Source organism: Anoplopoma fimbria, chromosome 11 (genome assembly GCF_027596085.1).
Source record: "Anoplopoma fimbria isolate UVic2021 breed Golden Eagle Sablefish chromosome 11, Afim_UVic_2022, whole genome shotgun sequence".
Taxonomy (NCBI): Eukaryota; Metazoa; Chordata; class Actinopteri; order Perciformes; family Anoplopomatidae; genus Anoplopoma; species Anoplopoma fimbria.
In genome coordinates, this window is record NC_072459.1 from 18,301,788 (window position 1) to 18,323,438 (window position 21,651).

General features: G+C 40.2%; 1 protein-coding gene across 2 annotated transcripts in view; it reads right to left on the reverse strand.

The window, feature by feature from the left end:
* rbfox1 (RNA binding fox-1 homolog 1) overlaps positions 1-21,651 on the reverse strand; it is a 109,070-nt gene that overhangs the window by 9,599 nt on the left and 77,820 nt on the right. The window contains exons 7-12 of one of the 2 annotated variants that reach the window (XM_054606789.1): positions 20,247-20,300; positions 17,102-17,234; positions 11,883-11,922; positions 8,720-8,722; positions 6,002-6,066; positions 26-101 (exon numbers count right to left, since the gene is read on the reverse strand). In XM_054606789.1, the coding sequence (XP_054462764.1) occupies positions 26-101; positions 6,002-6,066; positions 8,720-8,722; positions 11,883-11,922; positions 17,102-17,234; positions 20,247-20,300 (371 nt within the window). The remainder of the gene's footprint in view (positions 1-25; positions 102-6,001; positions 6,067-8,719; positions 8,723-11,882; positions 11,923-17,101; positions 17,235-20,246; positions 20,301-21,651) is intronic. The other variant, XM_054606788.1, reaches the window with a different exon arrangement.

Sequence of the window (21,651 nt, forward strand, 5' to 3'; positions counted from 1 at the left end):
TATGTGGCAGGCACGATAGTCTTACCATGGCACCAACGCTGTATGTGGCTGCTGGAGTGAGTGTGTGGTTGTAGGGGTCGGCAGCATATACTCGTCCGTAACTGTAAAAATACATGAGATAGTAAAGGATGGTTAAATCAATATTGGCAGTCAAGCAGAAGCTCCAAATGAGTTCACATGAGTTATTTCTTGTTTTTTTTACTAATTATCTGGGTTACACAGGGGTGCTAAATATAAATATAAAGGCAAGTTACACTCTATTTGCACAGCTACATTTAATTATTGAACTATCACACCAACAAAAAGTCACTTTGAATTATGATTATTAGAATCATAATGACAGTGCCAAAGTCAGGGAGAATTATCACATACGTTTGCAGCTCTAAGCTTTATAGGCTATTTTACCTCATTGTTCTGCACATTAAGGCTCATTGCACAAGCGCCTGTGAGACTGAAATGTTAATTATCCCTTCCAGTACAAAGGTGCTGGAATGAATGAACAAAACATTGGTTTAGCTATTCTTCATATGGAGGTCCATTTCCATTGTGAAAAGTAAGAAAACAACATGAAACCTGGAAATATGTAGTGAAAAGTTTGTAATACTAAGTCCAAGTTAGATGAGTGGTCATTCTGACAACATGAAATAATGAGATAGTGACCCTTCCTAAATGATTGTGAATTAAAATATATACATTCTGACATACTCTCATAATTTAAACTTTTTGTTTTTTATTGGGCAAAAACTCCATAATAACCTTCATTCAAGTAGTCTGAGAGAACATAAGACTTATACACCTCCTCTTGGCTCTTTTTTTAGTCTTAAGAAAATGAATGCCATGGTGAAAGACTTTGGCCAATCACTGGTCATTTGAGAGACGGGGTGTTCCTATTGGCTCCTCAACAATTGCAGATGCATGACGCAGCAACAACTGCTGACATTGTAAGGCAATCCAAAAAAGAAACACTACTTATCAAAAACAGGTTCAGAAAATATTGCTGGGGCATTTAAAGGATGGAGGGTAAATGTTACTATCGTTAAGCCTTCTGCTCAAGGCTGCGGCTAGCTCATGGCTATTAGCAACAATTTCTCTCCATCTTTGAAATGTTTCACTGATATTTTAGCTAGCTCGAGCCTCGAAATCACAGTATGAAATCTGAACGAGCTTTACTTCCCCACAAGTTTGCAAAGAAAACAGAACGGTTATTCTCATGCATTTGTAATCATATGTAATCTTATAAAATGTAGATTATGACATTAAACTTTATCATTATATATAACATTTTATTATCAATAATCAATCTATTATTTTGTAATCTTTTGAATTGTGTGTTTTTATGCTAATACCCACTACAAGGTCAATGACAATCACACCGACTAGAGGATGAGGATGGCTCATTGGTGAAAAAACGTTTGTCTTATAACTGCTTTAAGAAAGAAAAACATCAAGAAAAACATTCGGTATCAGCCGTGTATTGGCCAATATGGTTCATCGGCAATTGTATTGGCAGGAAAAAACTTGATTGGGGCATTTTTACCACCAACAAAATGCATTTTTCACCTTGTGTGGAGCAGTGATTACTGAGTCCCTACAGTATCACAATGCATCAATGCTATCCGTGGTCACAATTACAACTGACAAGATGGTTATGAATTAAAAAAAAAGACATCTGGGGAAAATGAACGCCCTCAGTATTTTCGCCACAATTAGCAATTTTGATTATGAAGTCTTGTGACCAAGTCAACATGTGAATGGTTCACCCTCTTGGGAACATTAAAGTAATAATTTCAGTCCAGCTCATTTGTACAGACCCATTCAATTTAATAATCCAGAGGGTTGTGTTTACATCTGGGGAACAGTCAGAGGAAGTGTGCCAAGAAAGAGACAAAGTTCTCCAGTACAGAGAAAGAACTTAAAACCAAAAAGCATCAAGAAAGTAGACTAAATATAAAAATAATCAAAGAATAGAGAATCAATGAGTTTTCTATTTTTAGAAAGATAAACAGAAGCACTGTTTATTCTAAGGGAGCAGCCATGCTTTAGCCAACCAGTCCATCGCCTTATCCCTTCCCCCCCGCTGTGTCCTAGCCCAGTCATGATAAGGGCCAATCAGGGGCCAGGGCCTGTGCCCATAATTGAGCTGATTTGCATAGCGGCCCAGTGGTTGAAGCGATTAGAAGTTAATCCCGATTAGTTTTGGACATTGCTATTCACCATGCAACCCCCCCAACACTCACACTCAGCCCAGCACCACATTTGACCTATCTTATCTCACCGCACAGAGTCCTTACCCATCATCAGTGTGTGTGTGTGTGTGTGTGTGTGTGTGTGTGTGTGTGTGTGTGTGTGTGTGTGTGTGTGTGTGTGTGTGTGTGTGTGACAGTGTGAATGTGAGAGAGTGTGTGGTAAGCTGGAAGTACAACACAAATTCAAATGCAATTTGAGTCAAATGCATTTTTAAAATGACCCTGAGGTGAGAAGATAAACCTGGAAACAACATTTGCTACAAAATGGTTGGGAGCCTGGTCAAATGCAAAAGGTGTTTGGATAGAATGAAGAAAGAAATCTTTCAAAACATGTGCACAGTTATGCAACTATAAAATTAATTAATAAGATTAACTGCACTTTTTTTGGCCATTTTGCTGAATAATAACATTTGTTTTTATTCTGAAGGAATCTCCCTTCCAGATAGGCAGCAAACACGGTCTTTCTAAGACGAGAGGATCTTCCATGTTTTAGCAGCCCTGAGATACTGTACTTAGACACAACGATGCTTTGAGCAAACTGCTAACATTAGCTTGCCAACATGCTCGTCATGAAAGTGCTAACACGCTGATGTCATACAAGGATTATAATTACCATGTCTATCGTCTACCATGCTAACATTTGCTAATTGTCACAAAAGTACATCTGAAGCTGATGGGTAATTTAATCCTGTTTTCATTCCCAGGGTATCATATACCAAGTCTTTGTCACGCCTCTCGGCCTTCGATACTAACACTCAAAGCACCCTTTAGCAGCTGTACAGACGCACTGCACTTTCAACTCACTCCAATGTAAACCCATCGGCGTCATTATTAGACGCTCAGAATAAAATCTCCAGGAGTGTGATGATGTAGTTTAAGAACCAAACAACCCACACAAGGCGAGAGGGAGGGAGTCCTACTTTCACAGTGGGCCGGCGCTCATGTCCTAGTGTTGAGTTGTTTTATCCGTACTTATGTTACGTTGTCTACGTTTTACTCCCTTTGTGTACTTATTTTAAGCCAGCCATGATGTTTTTTCTTCACATAACTAAGTCATTTTTTTGGTCTAAATCTAGGAAACAGTTTTGATTGATTTCACAACTTTAACCACATGTTTAATGTGACCTTAGTGAAGCGTCATAATTTGATGCGCTATGCTACCCAGTGAGGTAAAAAGTGATGCCAAGAGTCTTTAGCAAGATATCAGTCTCTCAAGACAGAATACAGTCTCCCTGGTTGCTGGTCTTCGGCTGCTAAAACTGGGTGGAAGCACTTAGAAATCCCTGCACGATCGGTAGGTCCCTGTGGACTAAAGAGTTAGGTTTTAATAGTACAAGAGTCCCTTAAGAAAACCACTAATTTTACTGCAGCAGGGTCTGACAATCTGCTCCACGCAGTCCTGGTTCTGGTTCTTCCCTGCCCTCCAGCGGGCCCAGCAAAACAGTCTGGGTTTCAAGCAGCGTCGTGTCGGTGTTGGCTCCCAGCGGGACTGGAGTAGCAGAGAGGAGAAGCTCCGCTCCTGGAGGAGGAGGAGGAGGAGGAGGAGGAGCTTCTGACTGCAGGTCAAAGGAGGCAGTGACGCCGGATCTGGGTCTGAACACGGTGGACTGGTCTCTACTGGATCTGGGTCTGAACACGGTGTTCTGGTTTCTGCTGGAGTCTTAGCTGAAAGAGTTTCTAGTGAACCTGAATGATTTCATCTGATTTCATGCAGAATCTGACCCTCTGAGTGGCAGCGATGACAAGCATTAAGAATAACTATATATAAATTACTCATATAGAGGCATCAGAATTTATTTGAGACTGTTTCATAACTTGTTAAAAGTTCCTCCCAGTAACTTTAAATCCTGGATACTGGAAAATCTCCACTTTGGTAAAGGTCCAATGCATCTGTCCTTGCCCATGTGTATGTGTATCGTAATTTGTGAATGCTCATAATGTGCTTGCATGAGCATATCTGCATGCATCTGATTGACTGCATGCATTAGAATTGGTTTGTACACCACATGAGCCAGACTGGGTCTAGTCAGGCCAGAAAGCAGCTGTTGGTGCTTCCCATCTGTGACCCTTGTGGCATGAACGTGACAAACAGGGTGCCAGTGTGGCCCCACACAGATGGGTACATCACAACCACACAGGTACACAAGCAAGCCCTCGATGCCACACCAGACCTGGCTGTAACATCAAAACAGAGCTCAGGGCCTTTAAAGCTCCATTAATGATTGTTTTGCTCCTTGGGGCGGCAGAATCTGGTATTTTAACAACTTATTAAATAACCGGTGAATGTGTTAGCAAAACCTTTTGTCACAACCATCAGACACAGCAACACTGTCATTCATATTAGCCCTGTTTTGGTCTCCACCTTCTCTTCAGCTTAAAAATCCTCCCCTTTTTATCCGTGTTGCTGCTTGGTACTGGGCAGGAAGTGTACAGTGTGTTTACCTACTTCTCTAGAACCAGTGCTGTTTTAAAAGAGGCTGCCGTTTATCCTCTTTTACTGTTTGTCACTGTGACACATTACACAGGATAATTTGATTGATGGTCAGAGGTGAGCTCTTCTGCAGCTGTAACCCCAACATAACTTCAGGAAATGCCTCTCTAGTTATTGCTTATTACTTAGTATTCTATTATGTCATCTAGGTTTATGTGCATGATTGTGTGACATAAACGGTTTTATGAAGAGAGCATCAGTGGTTAAACCTCCTTTCGTTATGCCAATGCGTCAGTTTTCCATGTCTCTTCTGAATAAAAGTACCGAGGCAGTTGAATAAATCTTCTCCACTTCTAATCTTGGCTCCTCTTAAAGTCCCCCTTGGCTGATAAACCAGTGTCATCACTTATTAACATGATAGCTTCTTTTCAAGTGAAACCACTATGTACCTCCTTCGTCTGCTAAAATATTAGCTGCTCTATTGTCTAGAGCCGCAGCCCTCTCTATAATAATGTTACATCACGCCTCCTGAATTAGATGGATGGTATTTCTGCACTCCCAGATTATTAATTCTAACCAAGCCTGGAAAAAAAAACTGAAGTGAGGCAGAAGATGAATAATGAATGTTCTATGCAATTATAAACTCAAATTTCACACCAGTGCTTACTAATTCAACACAAATTATTCATTGAGTTATGAATATATCTATTATTAGTGAATTGGGGCGTATGGGAGATAAACACCCTCAAAAATAATTTGAGCCCTAGAAACCACTTTTTCAACCCCCGGCCCTTTTACAGGGTGAAGGCTCATAGAATGGAAATCCTGCAGTGCAATCCAAAGAAAAGGTATTAAACTATGTGAAGATTCTAATCTTTTATAGTATTTCTTGGAGAGTTCTCAGGTATTGAGTCAATTATTTTACTCCATGTTCTCCATGAGTCTTGAGCCTGCACATTGTGGTGCTGTTGCAGTTTAAACTATTTTTATATGAAGTGGAGCTCTAGCTGGGTTATCCTGCTGTAACTCTACAGATACATGTGAACGGTTCATTAAATAACCAATGTTAGTACCAAACCCCATGACCATCAAAAAAACCTTGATGATGTTTTCAACCCGTTTCAACAGTGCAGCTGAGGGTATGAGAAGGTGTGCTGATCAACCGTGGTAAAGGTGTGATCAGGGTGAGCATAAAGGTCGCTGCTGTGTAACATAGCCGGTGTAGCCTTGTTTAAATGACACAAGAGTTTTCCTATCTATGAGTCATGATATCTTTCCTTGAACTTAAAACATAATAATAATAATGAATATTCTTAGATCTTACCTGTCACTGTATGCAGCAGCTGTGGCAGCAGTAGGCTGGGCATATCTGTAGGCAGCGTAACCACCCTGGAAACACACACACACACACACACACACACACACACACACACACACACACACACACACACACACACACACACACACACACACACACACACACACACACACACACACACACAAACCAGAATATAAAGAAGGGTTAAGATTAGGAATTCAGTTATGAATATTCTTCTGTATAACAGACACTTACAAAATGTTTCCAAACGTATCTTAAAGGTTTTTGTAATGTTGTCTGTCTTTAAGCTACATTTTGGGACTTTTAATGACTCCTGACAGTAGTCCTTGAGACAGATAATCTGTGAAACAATCAGGTTCTTCTGCCTCCTCTCAGTGCTCCTAATGACATTAAAAAGATTCCACCAGAAGAAAAACAACCAATCAGAGATAAGCTCAGTCTCTTTCTCTCTCTCTCTCTCTCTCTCATTCTCCCCCGGTCTCTCTCTCGTTACAACCACAAAGAGAAGAAACTGAACTAAGTGACGTGTTCAGTCTGTCTGCCTATCCGTCTCCTCTGCTCCGGTTCAGGACTATTAACAGGGACAAACCCTGGTCTCCTGGCCTCTACACACTACAAACAGCTCTGTCCATGGCTACGAAACAACTGCTAAACGACAGTCACAGACAATTATTTGGTTATTTTGGTTTTTGCTATTTACCTATAGATACATAAAGGTTAAACAGCTTAAACAATATAGTTTGGCTAGTTTAAAGTCAAACTATGAGCATGTCCTTATGCTTTGGAGAGCCCACTGAAATCTAATCACACCTTGCTTGTCTGGTTTAATTATTCATGTATGAAGCATTCTGTGTAAGTCTCATCGATACCTTGCTTTAGTGTATATGGGAACTGGGGAGCTTGTAGCACTATGTCACACTGCAGTGCTGACATAGTGCTGCATACTATGTGACAGTATTGTTTAGCGTCAGCATCACAGTGAATGCTGCACCGTCTCCAGACCCGCTGGATCAGTTCTACACATCACCAGTACAAATTAATATACACCAACTCATGTAGACACATGCACAAACGACATGCCAGCATCATACACAGAAGTTCCACGTTCAACCAAATTACAGCATGAATAAATAAATAAGCCGGACTAATCAATGTTTTTATTTGTCATTTGACAACGGATCAAATCAATGTTTTTATTTGTCATTTGACAACGGATCAAATCGTTATCTGTAATGTGAATGTTGTTACTCATTGTGAGCATTTTAGCCTCTTTTAGCTCAATGTTTTGGTTTTATAGCCTGCAAACACCAACTTTGTTTCCAGTGGCAACAGGCAGCTGATCTCAGTGTGAAGCTCCTACCTTCCTACTCCGTGTTACGAAAAAGCAGACAGACACAGTTAGCTAGAGACTAGCTGGTGGGCAACGCTACGTAATGTAACGTTACGTTACGCTACGTTACGCTACGCTACGTTACGCTACGCTACGTTACGCTACGTTACGGATCGTAACCTAACCTAACCTAACTTTAAGTGAGTCAAGGTTCACTTTTGGTTCCACATGAGCGTACGTAACCTGACTTCCTCCTTTACTCCTGCCATAACTAAGACCATGTACAGCGTCATAGTTTAACGAGGCCCACTGATCAAGCTGGGAGTGAGAATGTGCGTTTCTTACTGTGTGTCTTTATGTATATGTGTCATCTAATCGATGAATTTGCTTCATGTTCACACATTTCCGTACACTAAGCTTTTTCTGCTACCACAGGTAAGACTTCAAGAACAGTTACATCTGCTTATTTTTTTTATTTGTTTTGTGGTAGAGTTTTGATCTTTTTTTACTTGTTTTTTGTTGAGATCTTGGCAGGTATATTACAGCTTGGTAGTCCTTCTGTTTCCACTGAAAGCCAGCGAACTGTTGGCTGTAAAAAGAGCATGGCTGAGCACTCCTGCCTTAATGTATCAGAAAACAAAAGCTATTTTTCTTTCTTCCTGGCTCGGTGACAACTCCAGCACTTCTCACATCATTTCCCCTTCCACCCTTCTGTGCTCTTCATCTAAGACAGTGTGTCTGTCCTGACATGAGCAATGGATTATTACCACTACAAACTGAGGAGGCCAGTAAGTGATACTTAGTGCGTGTAATGATGGGCCGTGGCAGGAAGATGAACAGGTTGGCCTGCGTTAGTCACCAGCCACTGTGGATTGTAACTCTTGACTGGGTGACTAATGGCAACCCTACAGCTCTGTATGCAGGCAATAGTCGGCGTGTGTGTGTGTGTGTGTGTGTGTGTGTGTGTGTGTGTGTGTGTGAGTGAGTGTGTGAATGTGCGTCCATATGGTCAAGGTTCGGCCCTTCCAATCCATCACATTGTCTTATTCACTGAAGGAAGAAGGGCCAGTGAGAACTTCTGTCAGTACATCCATTGTCACTGACTTCCAGTATTTCTGACAAAGAGGCTGCAGGCCAACCCTTAATAGCTACAAACAACATTCACAACTTTAACCTACTCTGGTCACAACATGTCGAAAAGAAGTTGCTACTCAAGTGATGGTTGAATCTTTTTTAAGTCTTAGGTGAAATCACTAGGAAGTAACGAGTTGTGGTCGTTATTATTCTAATGCTTAAGACAGACCAAACTGCACTTACCACGTCGTGAAAGTGAAAATGAAACTATAGCGCTGTGGATCAAAAATGAAAACTACTTGCTTGGGTTTAGGAAAGATTGTGTTTTGGGTTAAAATAGGCACACAAGTTATGTAACAACAGTACAGTAAAATAAGTATTAAACTATTGGTTTCACACAGGACACTTTGTTTGTTTGACCCATCGTTTGCTCCCAACTGCCTTCCCATATCACTCTTTATACTAGGTCACCTGACTTCCTCCTTTTTTCACGTCATAGTTACTACGGCCACAAGAGGTCAGTGTTGTCTTCTTGTATTCTTATCTGTGATCAACCATGTGAAAATATAATAATGGCCCTCTGAACCTACTAGTAGGTGTAGCAGCCTCCTCCTTACACATTTCTGTGAGGCTGATAATAATTGAAGAGGGTGCATTACCTGTCCTTTAAAAACTAATAAAGGAAATCAATTGTGCCGAAGCCCCAGCTCCATCAGTAAGGCAATAGAGTCAAGTGAAATGACTTCTTACAGGGGTGGGGATACCTGAGCTTTGAGCCATGAGGACCATTCAAGTCAAGCTTCCACAGGACAACATGGCTATGTAAGGGAAGTACATTAGCTCAATGACGTGTTCCAGGTGTGTTAGTTTGCAGCTCTAAACCAGCAGCTCACTTGTTCTTTTCCTTCCTGTAATATTTCAAACTAATCTACCATGTTGTGTAGACAGATTGCACCGTTAACTGTATTTGTTAGTTAAGTTACAAATACAACATGCTTTCAATTTGAATTATGTTGGGTTTGCATCAATAAATTAACAAATCCCTGATATGATTGTGAGAGTCACTAGAGAGAAAGAGAGAGATAAGGCTCCTATCTGAAGGTACTAACAGGGACACAGGAGAGAAACTAAACTGCAAACCACAGAGATTCAGTTAGAAGCAGCAAAATACTTCAGTTTATTGAAAGACATGGCTTTGGTTTAAGGAAGGACCTGTCTCCGGTTGGCCATGGTTGCCGTGCTACCAAGCATGGCTCAACAAAGATATCCACTCCGCAGAGGACACAGTTGAAACAAATATGTGCCTGGTTTTTATTTTAAAAAAAATTCCCATGACTTATACTTTGCCATGTTTTACCATCACTGTTAACTACCATCAACAAAACGTTGTGCATGGTAAAGGTCTGGGTTTGCATTCTCCAGGGAGAAGGTATTACAAAAATAAAAGCCTCTCTGCAATCCAAGCCTGTTTCAGATAACAGCCTTGGCAACTGTTGGAGAATTTCCAGTGTTTCTCTTCTCCATCCATAGTTTCCAGTGGTGTGAACCTCTCTGGAATGGCTAAGCTCTTCTTGATTTTAACTGCTACCACATTCTCAGCAAACAGAAGCATCGGGTCAGGGCTTTGGCCCTTTGCTAATGAATATTAAATGTTCTGATTGCAGCATAGCAGTCAGTCCTTGTGCAGGGGCATGGGGGCTAATGGGTAGGCAGGGAGCTATCTAAGGACCTCACACACATACACACACACACACACACACACACACACACACACACACACACACACACACACACACACACACACACACACACACACACACACACTATGTCTGGGCTTGTACTTCTATTGTTCAAGATTTTCACAGCTTTTGGGCTGCAGAATAAGTCTAAAATATTGTCAAAAGCCATAAGAATACATCTAAGCAAAACATTAGCCCAAGGGAATACACACATGTAATTATATTCAGATTTATGGTGCTCTAGATGAAGCAGTGATATTATAAATCTATTAATTTAAACATTCACACATTTGGTTGGTTTCTTACCAGCTGTCCTTCCTCCATTTGTCAGCTTAAACTTTATTACTTTTCAGCTGAATTATGTATGCGACTTCATTGTATTTGTCTGATATGATAGTTTCTCATTGTTTGTAAAATATGCTGCTCGGCAGACTGGTCCATGTTTATGATTGGTCAGATGCTCCAAAACTCTGCCTCTTTATGTGAATGCCCTCACAGCCAGATTGAAAAACCCTGGTTGATTTACCGAGTTGATAACCAGCTTTGTACCGTTTAGAGGGATCTGGTTTTCAGGGTTAGTTAACCAGATAACCAAAAGATAACCTGGGTATGTTGAACTGGCTTTGTAGGACAAGCCTCTGGACATTGGAGCAGCTTCAATAAAAAAAGAATGTCTGTTTCAACTAGAAAGCCATGAAAACTTCTCTAGAAGTACGAGTTTTAGACCAAATTTTTGAGTTAAAATAAAACTTGGCAATCATATTTTGGTTTTAAAATACCAGAACATATGCATAGAGTGACACAAATGTGGCTATAGAGATGTGTTTGTTTATTTGTTATGGTTCTGAAGTAAGTCATAGGTAGTCAAATAGTAGGAAAATAAATACTAGTGTTATAATCCAACCATGTACCAAAGACCAAACCTCATTTTAGTATGTGGTTAATTACAACGCAGAGATTAATACACCTCTTCACAGGTAATGAAAGCAAATAAACTGTACAGGCTGCTCACCTACACAGTCCTGGTTTCAGACTATGCATCTGGCATTCACAATAAAAAAAATACAAGCTAAAATAGTTTTAGCTGTTAAAGCTGTGAAACTGAGTTGTGTTACAATTATTTTGAAAAGACATAGTCCAGTTTTTTTTTATGTGTTTATGGAATTTTTGTTAGATGATCCTAATACGTAAGCTATCCATTTCATCTATGCAGCAATATTTAATTCTTATATTTCTAAAAAGCTACTAGTTTTCTTCTAGTAATTCAGTGCACTAAAAACACGAGTGAATGGTTTGGCACATTGAAAATGGAGTCTGAATATTTTGTCTCATTCTATTAAGTGAATTAAGAATGGATTTTGAATCAAATCATGACACGAAGAATCAATATCAAATCATAATGTGAGGTTCCTACAGAAGTCATTTTTCCACTTTTAAAGTCTACTTCTTTCCTCCCTGTGCTTACAGCGGCACCCGTAAAAAAACAGCATGATTTGCCTCTTGGTTAGAATGCAGTTGTGCCTTGCTCATAGTGCCTGTAGCTGTTTGTGGTCTCTTGGGGGCCATGATCTGAAGTGCCGACTATGACCAGTGAGCTGCTCCACCAGCTGAAGGTGAAGCCGTGTATATGGAGGGTGAGAGGCTTGCATGTGTTTAGCAACAGGGCAGAAACCAGGGAGACGGCGGTGTAGCATGCAATGTCATACCAGTAAATAATACTTACATAAATATCTGCACCATAAAATCCATCCTGGTAAACAACACTGCAGAGGATGCAAACACAAACAAACAGACAAACAAACACACAATAAAACAAAAACATCCAATATTAGTGCATGTTGACATGCAGACACTGGACTATCCACCAACCAACCCCCCATCTCCACAATCGATCCAAAAACAACCCAAAATAAAGATATAAGATGGGCAGAGGAGGAAAACAGCAGGCAGCCCTCCCTGCTCTCTAAAGGCTGGGTAAGGAGGCTGGGAAGGTCCAAAAAGACTCTCACTAGGAGTTTACAAATATCATACATTAGAAGGCCAATCAGCAGCATCACATTCGTCCTGTGGTGTGTATCTAAACTGCATGCAAACCCCAGGAGAGAAATTGCAAAACAAATGTTTCCACATATGGATTTATATTTCATCTTACATCTTAATAACTCATCTACAAAAGCACATGGCTTTCATGTATTTGCCATGACTATATTTAGTTAAGTTAGTTTAACTGTAAGTTTAAAATATGTTTAGATAATTTAGCTTATCATATATACTTATTTTGAGGATTATTGTATGTGTTATTATATACCGTATTTTCCGCACTATAGGGCGCACTGGATTATAAGGCGCACTGTCAATGAATGGTCTATTTTCGATCTTTTTTCATATATAAGGCGCACCGGACTATAAGGCGCATTAAGCGAAACAAAACAGTCAGTCAGTCAAACTTCCTCCACTTCCTGCCATTGATTCATTAACGTTGAATTCTCTCGCAGCTGCTCTATTCCCATGTTCTACTGCGTGACTGATAGCCTTGAGTTTGAAGTCCGCGTCGTCAGCGTGTCTCTTGAGAGGAGCCATGTTGGGTCCTTATACACACACACTGTAATATTATGGTGAAGCACAGTATGTATTACTCCGCGACGCTCCAGACTACGGTAGCCGTGATGCTGCTGCGGTGCGGCTTTGTAGTTTACCAAAGTCGTACTAAAACATTTTGACAGAGCGCCGTGTACCACACAAAATCGCTTCGAGGTCAGTAAGCACAACCAGAATTAATCCATATATAAAGCGCTCCGGATTATAAAGCGCACTGTCGTTTTTTGAGAAAATGAAAGGCTTTTAAGTGCGCCTTATAGTGCGGAAAATACGGTATATGATTTATAATATATTTATTGAGTCTGAATATCAGTTTGAACCAGGCTAGTAAAATGATGGAGTCCAAACTCTTGGGAGGATTCAGCCTACTTATTTTCCAATTGAGACAATAGGGTTTTTGCTGACATCAGCAGCTCATCTGGGATCTGTACATGCCGTTCTCATACACTGTTTGAAGCTATACCTACAAAAAACAACGCTCTATAATCGTGTATAACCCAAATAATCAATTTGTTTGCAATCCACATAACTGTGAGCCAGGAGAGGTGACGTAGCATGGAGGGCGACAAAGTTTGCATAGTGAAGAGGTTGAGGTGAATGGGTGTGTTTAAAAGCACACAGGACTTTCATCCATGAGGCCGCTAAACAAGTCGTGTGTGAAAACAAAATTTAACATTGACTTGTTGGGGACGGTAATTCTGTACTTAAGTAACACCACTTCTGAGTTATTTTAACCCAATTGTTGATTAATTTATTATCAGGGGAGGGTTATTTTAAAAATGTATTCAGGTAAAATTACTAGTTACCCTTTAAAACATAAATTAGTAACCCCAGATTATAAAAGTAATGTAGTCTGATTGCTCTTCATTACTTTTGAAAGACCTTACATATTAATTTGTTTTCATTGGATTATGGATTATTGCGTAATTATTGTTGTGGCAAACAAACATTAATGATACTTACACATTTTGTTCTGCAAAATAATCTTCACAAATGAATAACAACACATTATTATTTTCTTTGTCTCATTTAGACCCACTTGCAAGCAAAGACACGTAAAAAGCTTAAATTCACCAGAGGGGTATTTACTGATGTATTTCATATCATAGAACAAAGCGTTGAAATCTCTTTGGTTTGAGTTAAACACAGACCTTATTTCAGACATCTCACCAAAAGCATGTAAAAAAAATACACAGACTTCAACAAGTACTTCATTTTTTATTCAAAGTAGTTGAGCTTGGAACAGCAGCAGTACCAATATAAACTAAATCATCCTTTTTTTTTTTTTTTTTTTTTTTTTTTTTTTTTTTTTTTTTTACATTTCAAGCATTTGAAGCTTCTATTTAGATTTTCAAATGAAGCTTTGAATGTCTGTCATTTTATTTCACCGTTTAAAAGTAAAATATGATTTCTGTTATTGTGGTTATATTAATATTATCTATGGTGCTATGAGACTGCTGCTAGCCTGCACTGTTAATAAAGTTGCATGCCTCCCCTATTGTGTTTTTTGACCGCATTGTAAATTATGTTTTTGAAAGGCTAAATGCTAACAAATATGGATTGAAGAAGAATATTTTGTTACATAAAGACAATTTTGGAATTCTTACATCCATCTTTTTTTTGATTAAAGGTTGACTTTTGGACTGAGACATTTACAGAAGGGAGGCGAGTCGCTCACAGTGAGAAAGAGAGAGAGAAGATGGAAGGTTGAATTTGCATGCAATGTTTTCTTGCATGCAAATTCTTTCTGGATGGTACCCACTTGATGCAAAAAGAAAAAATGGTTGCAAAATATCATGAGATAATTCAGGGACGTATCTTTAGACACCAATAGTACTTCACCAATAGCATGACTATTGTCGTCTTTCACCTGCATGGTACCGCTACGCTTGACTCAATTCTGCTCACTGCAGATAGTAGACCCTCAGTGAAGCCAGGATTCTCAACTGATTGCCATAGCGACGCCATGTTAAACTACTGTGACATTGTTCAATTGGAACCCTGACTGAGGTGGTACCAAAACGTACAAGGTACGATCCACAACTTTTGCTAATGGAAGGAGAAAACAACTGTTATAATGTGTAATGAACTTAAATAAACTGAACCGGTCTGCTGATGTCATTACTATGTGTGTTTCTCCATTATTGTGTCCTGACCTGCAGAATCCCTTGTCTAATAATATGAAATCACTGGAGGACCATTAGTGCAGACATTAAACACCTCCCTCTATGTGCAGTGTATGCAAGAGAAAGCACTCCAAATCTAGCCTTGAATATAAAGAGCAGGACGCTGCTGTCAGCTCTGCATTATGATAGAGTTCCATTTAACAAGAAGAGCTCCTCAGAGGACCAAGCTTCTGAATTCACGATCCAATATCCTGCTTTCACTGGTTTGTGCTATCTCTGATAATCAATAACTTCTCAAATGTCAAGGAGGCCCAGAGTGCAGGTTCACTAATTAAAATGTGTTCTGCGGGCCTGCAGCACAGCTACATGACCATATTGGCTTTTAGTTACTATAGACTGTCATGTCGGGCCAACAGACATGAAGGAACAGTTAATGAACACCCCCACACACACACTCACACATACACAGCAAACTGGGTTTCCTAGCTGTGTCACAGCTCTTCGGCACTCGAGACAGTTTTAATAAAAATACATCATGGTCCACATTAATTATTCATCATTCGCCTGCCACTGGGGCAATTAAGCGGAGCTGCAGCGTTAATGAAAGTACAATCTGTAGCACATATCTCTTTATCGAGACCACGCTCGATTGTTCACCATAACACCTATCGTCCTCATCCTCTGTGACGGTTCCTCACAGTGACAGTGTTATTGTGGGGCAAGGTATTATTTATCCCTTGAACAAAAAGCCTTTTTCAGAAGCACCTGAACATCTGCTTCAATCTACCTGTGTTGGAAGGAGGGTGTTTTGTTAAGGGCTATTTCCATTTCATAAACCAATAAGTAATTTACCATATATTCTCAGATATCAGCCTCTATTGGCTAGAAAAGCCTTAACTTGAAACAGGCTTACTTTAGAGACAGGCCTTTATTTTGAGGGAACCCCTGTTTTATGAGAAATTGTTCATATTTTACTATTTGCTGTTGATGCTGTTTAAAGTTAAAAAAAAATAAAAACACATCCTTTCCTCCATGTGTTCTTGATAAATTCAGTATGATTAGGTGACAACTTTAGCATCTTAAAAGTAAACCCAATGTGGAAGTGCCTTAAACATGTGCCATAAACTAAATAAATGAAAAAGTTCATACAAATAGGTGGATTAATATCCAACTATTTGATTAATACCCAAGGTTTATTTTACGCGTTGCTGAGGTGGAAAAAAAATGGTGTAATGATAAAACTCAATGTGACAAGGGTGCAATGGAAGTAGACTTCATGAATGAATAATGCATGTGACTTAAACGTCACTCAAGCTGAAAATAAGAGCAGAGAACATGAGTTGTGCTTGGAGCCATGATGAGACCTCATCCTTCCCCACATTATTACATAAAACTAAAAGAAATGTCGTATTTTCATCGTGTTCCATAAAAGGAGATTTGAATGAAGCTCTTATAAGTAAGTAATTATGTTGTGCCCTCTCTTTCTACAATGTTTATTCAGCATTATGTTTATCTCCATGAACCTGATATTCACTTAACAATAGTGAAAAACTCACATTAAATCACATTTATTTTAGCAAATTTCTGGTACTCAGCACTACATTTTTATTTGTAAATCTGACTAGTGTGAGCAGGAAAGATAAATCTGTTCCCATCTTTAAATAGACTCCCAGCCAGCCTCCTTAGTGTCCATTTGCTTGCAGTCATGACAAGCAAGATAAATAAAAAGCAGAATAATGGCTAATCAGATCTGACTGCCCACAATACAGAGCTATGCTTGGCTTGTCTCCAGAGCATTCAGCCATGGAGGACCAGCCAGAGCTGCTGCTGGGGCTGGAAGATGCTTATTGTACTTTGCTTACTTCTTCATTTTTATTTTTTTGGTCAAACATGTTAAACCCCAAAAGTGATCACAAAGTGGAAGATCTTCCACCATAAACACAGCCCCTCTCAGTGATACAAAAGTACAAGGCCAAATTGACAATCATGTCCCATGAGTCCGTGCAGAGGCACATGTCTTGGAGCATGCCTGTCGGCTGATTTAGCATGCTGTGGAAGTGGGGGAGTGTGTTACCGCTGTGAGGCGAGGCTGGCATGCACTGCTCCGCTGACTCTGAGCCCAGAGATTCAGGACTTGCCATTGGATAAAGGAACAAGAGAAGGAGAGGCCAAAGAGGAAAAAATGACAACAGGAAAGGAAGAAATAAACAATGCTCACCCTCCGTACGCTGGAATGTGCGGAGGCGGGGCCGCCGCCCTGAATGTGTTGTACACGGTCCGTCCTCGACCTCTTAGGTGGGCTCCTCTGTATGCTGCTGCTGCACTGGCTGTTGGGTAGGGAAAACCTGGTACTGGAGACAAGGAACAGAAAAATGATGCACACCTTACCTGATCCACAAAAAGAACACACAATTAACTCATAAGGCAGGTTGATTTAGTCGGTGCATGGTAGAGAACAAAGAGCTGTACACCTGCAACGTTGAATTTTAAGATGAATTATGGAGAGAAAGTGTAAATCGTTCTCCTATTTCCAGTTGTGTAAAAAAACATTTGAAGAGAAAGACAGAGTTTAAAGAAAGTGGCAGTGGAGTGGAGCTATGGCAGAGGTATTGTTATTAACTTATCATTAATCTTAATTGGGGCCGACTGACTCAAAGCTTAATTTGAGAGCTGGGGTGAGTGAAGGTTGAGAAGGAGATCTAGGTGCCACATTCAACCCTAATTATACATCTCTTCAAAAAGAAGATCTAATAAAATGCTAATAGAAACAGTGAATCATTCATTGACCTGATGAAAAATGGAAGCTTTGAGCCAAAGGATAAGAGTTTGTCAAAGAGAGACAAGGAGAGGAGTGAGGCTGGTAATTGTTCCTATTCATCTTCTGTCACCTTGATTCTAGGAGCGAGTGGCCTGACTACCCTGAAAGTCACACTGATGACTGTTCCAATGCTGCTCCACTCTACTTCATATGGCCTAAATGAAAAGATGTGGTTGGCATATGCAAATAGAGAACAACCAGCACTCAGTAGAACTTAAGAATACTGAGAAATACTGTAGAAATGATTGACAATGTTTACAAATGACTAATCTGTCTGCTACTTCAGCAGCAGGGACAGCACCATGGAGTCATCAGTACTTAGGCCAGCACAGTTAGGCTACTGATATTAAAGAGCCATAGATTCCAACTGACACACACCTCAGTCACATAAAGATCAATGAGTCAGGCAGACAAGACTAACTAGACTATTCTGCCCCGCCACTCCTTCTTCAAATCTCCTACTGACTACAGCAAAGTATTGTCTTGTAAAAATGATTAAATGTCTGGGATGGTGCCAGAGCTGGGGGACAACTCCAAGTCATGTCTTCAGTCTGATTGTACATGCTGCTTTCTGGCGCTTTAAAGCAGCCCACTGCTCCTAATACTTGGGATGGGTTAAATGCTGAGCTCAAATTTCATGTACGCACCTTTATGCATAGGACCAAGTTTAGATCAAGTCGAAAGGCTTCATTAGCAATTTGGAAGTTAAATTATGCTGGGTTTGCACTTCTTCATTAAGCCATCTCCTTCCTCACATAACTGGAATGTTACACCATGAATGTTGCTGAGAGACTGAATGTGTGCGCCATCATCAGCATGTTTCATCGCATCCTGCCTCTTCTGTGTCGCCTCCAAATGTGTCGTTCAGAACTTCAGACATGCTCGGACTTCACTTCACATCTGCACACTGAGACCTTTAAAAGGACCTGTTCATGTGAACCTGACAATCTCTTGTCCAATGCGCAAATATTGTCCACTGTTCACATCCCGTTGCAGCCCATGTCTTCCAGGTGTGACTAGAACATAATTTGAAAACTACTATTGGTTTGGACTTTACTACCAATTTTCAACTCCCAAATGTGTGCAAAACCAGGGTTGTGTTCAAAATTCCCCACTAACATGCTATCTAGTACACTTAAACAGTAAGTGAGTGTTTTTAACACTGGAAACTACATCAGGATAAATATTCCACAATGCAATGTGGTAATGAAAACAGGAAGTGGCGGGAAGCTCTGTAACAACAAATAAGTTTAGACTTTAGGCTTCTCACAATCAGTTGGTCACATGAGGTTTGCACTTTCAAACCAGCGAGTAGGCTCTCAGGAGTGACACGGTAATTACAGTTTAGTGCGTCTGCAAAAATAAATACTACTGTTTATTCACACAATAGAATGTTGAACAAAAGTACACATTGAGTATGTAGTGCATAGTAGGCAATTTGCAACGCAGCCCATGTATTGGAGACTGAGTTAAGCAGTGGTAGTGTTCAGAGTTAGCAGAGCCACTGTATCAACTCCCATTCCTCTTGAGAATTTCTGTATGTCTAAATCTTGAAAGGCAGACCATTGTCAGGAGGAGGGTTAATAAAAGTTAGCAAACAAAATCTGACTTTTTTTTTTTTATCCTGAGGCGGTTGACAAAGAGCTATGCTTTTGTAATTTGATGAGTCCTCAACACTGCCTCTGCTCTGCTTTCAACACATTTGAACCAATTAACCAACAGGTCCTGGCCTCCATCCTTAACGCCTTAACTTTTAATAACATAATAGCACAAATTACTACCACAGAAGAAGCCTGAAAAGCTTGTACACACAAACATGTGCACATCCATGCAAAACACACACAAACACACACACACATACACATGCACCAATGGCATTTTGGGAACTGGAAAGGTGAAACAAAGGTAAATCAATACAAAGCCATTTTGTAATTAAAATAATGTGGGGGTGAATTAGGCAAACGACTGTCTGAAGAAATTGAAAATATTGATTTTAATTTACAAAATATATTTCACACCTTTTAATGTCCTTGCAGAAATGGACAATTCAATTTCCTTCTCTCGTGTCCTTTGCTTTCCTTCACTCCTCTTCTCTGCCACACTCTTTTATCTGTCTCTCTTCTTCTTATCACAAAATCCAGGTATTTTTCACCTTAATGGCTGTGGTTAATGACAGGGTGGGGGTGGACAGTGTGTAAGGGTTGGGGGAGGTGAATGCACGGATGGCAAAGATTGAAGATGGTATCTGGGTGGCCGTTTGAGTTGCAGAATTTGCGTCGGTTTTGCAGCAGAGATGACAGTCTGTTGTTGCGTTTGTGTGAGTCAGCATAGTTCTCAAGCTATAAACTGTTTTTTACTGGCTGCATGTTGCATGGAAGGAAAGCAGAGGAGGAAGAGGTGACAAAGGTTCAAATGAAGGTAGTGAAGGCTGGGAGGGGGGGGAGAAAATGAAGATGTCGAAGAAACTAAGGAACAAAATGAATGAGGAGGAGGAAGATAACGACAAAGGAGATGGTGACAAATGGAGAAGGGCATGTCCTCCTACCTGCATAGAATTCTGGGCTGTAGACAGCGCTGACCACTGGATTTAACTTCCAGCCTGAAACAAAGGCAGACAGCAAGACAAAGAAACAGACAGAGAGGAAGAGACAAAACAGGAAGCAGTGGTTTAGTGTACTTAGTTTACATTAATCTGTAGGTTCTGACTGGACTTAAATCCACCTGAGATTTAAGTCCATCAAGTACATACATGAACATTGAGTCAAAAGACTAAACTGTTTTACTTCTGAGTTCATTCCTCCTTCACATGTCAGTTGCCCACAATTTTTACATTGTTTGATACAAATGACATTGATTTACTGTACAGCTGATTTTCAATTGCTGATATGTTTGCACCAGATGTCGTGATTGTGATTTTGGCCCATTCTTCCACACAAACAGTCTTCAAATCTTGAAGGTTCCGTGGGCCTCTTCTATGAACTCTGATCTTTAGTTCTTTCCTTGGATTTTCTGTTGGATTCAAGTCAGGTGATTGGCTGGGCCATTCTAGCAGCTTTATTTTCTTTCTCTGAAACCAATTGAGAGTTTCCTTGGCTGTATGTTTGGGATCATTGTCTTGCTGAAATGTCCTTCGTTTCATCTTCATCATCCTGGTAGATGGCAGCAGATTTTTATCAAGAATGTCTCGGTACATTTTTCCATTCATCCTTCCTTCAATTATATGCAGTTTGCCACTGTCGTATGCTGAAAAACAGCCCCACACCATGATGTTCCCACCTCCAAACTTCACTGTTGGTATGGTGTTTTTGGGGTGATGTGTAGTGCCATTTCACCTCCAAACATGGTGTGTATTATTGAAGAGTTCAATTTTGGTGTCATCTGACCAGAATATATTCTCCCAGTATTTCACAGGCTTGTCTAAATGTTGTGCAGCAAACTTTAAATGAGCTTCAACATGCTTTTTCTTCAGCAATGGAGTCTTGCGTGGTGAGCGTGCATACAGGCCACGGCGGTTGAGTGCATTACTTATTGTTTTCTTTGAAACAATTGTACCTGCTAATTCCAGGTCTTTCTGAAGCTCTGCACAAGTGGTCCTTGGCTCTTGGACAACTCTTCTGATAATTATTTTCACTCCTCTGTCAGAAACCTTGCGAGGAGCACCTGGTCGTGGCCGGTTTATGGTGAAATTATGTTCTTTCCACTTCCGGATTATGGCCCCAACAGTGCTCACTGGAACATTCAGAAGTTTAGACATCCTATTGTAACCAATGCCATCAGTATGTTTTACAACAATAAGGTTGCGAAGGTCTTGAGAGAGCTCTTTGCTTTTACCCATCATGAGATGTTTCTTGTGTGACACCTTGGTAATGAGACACCTTTTTATAGGCCATCAGTTGGGACTGAACCAGCTGATATTAATTTGCACTGACAAGGGGCAGGATTGCTTTCTA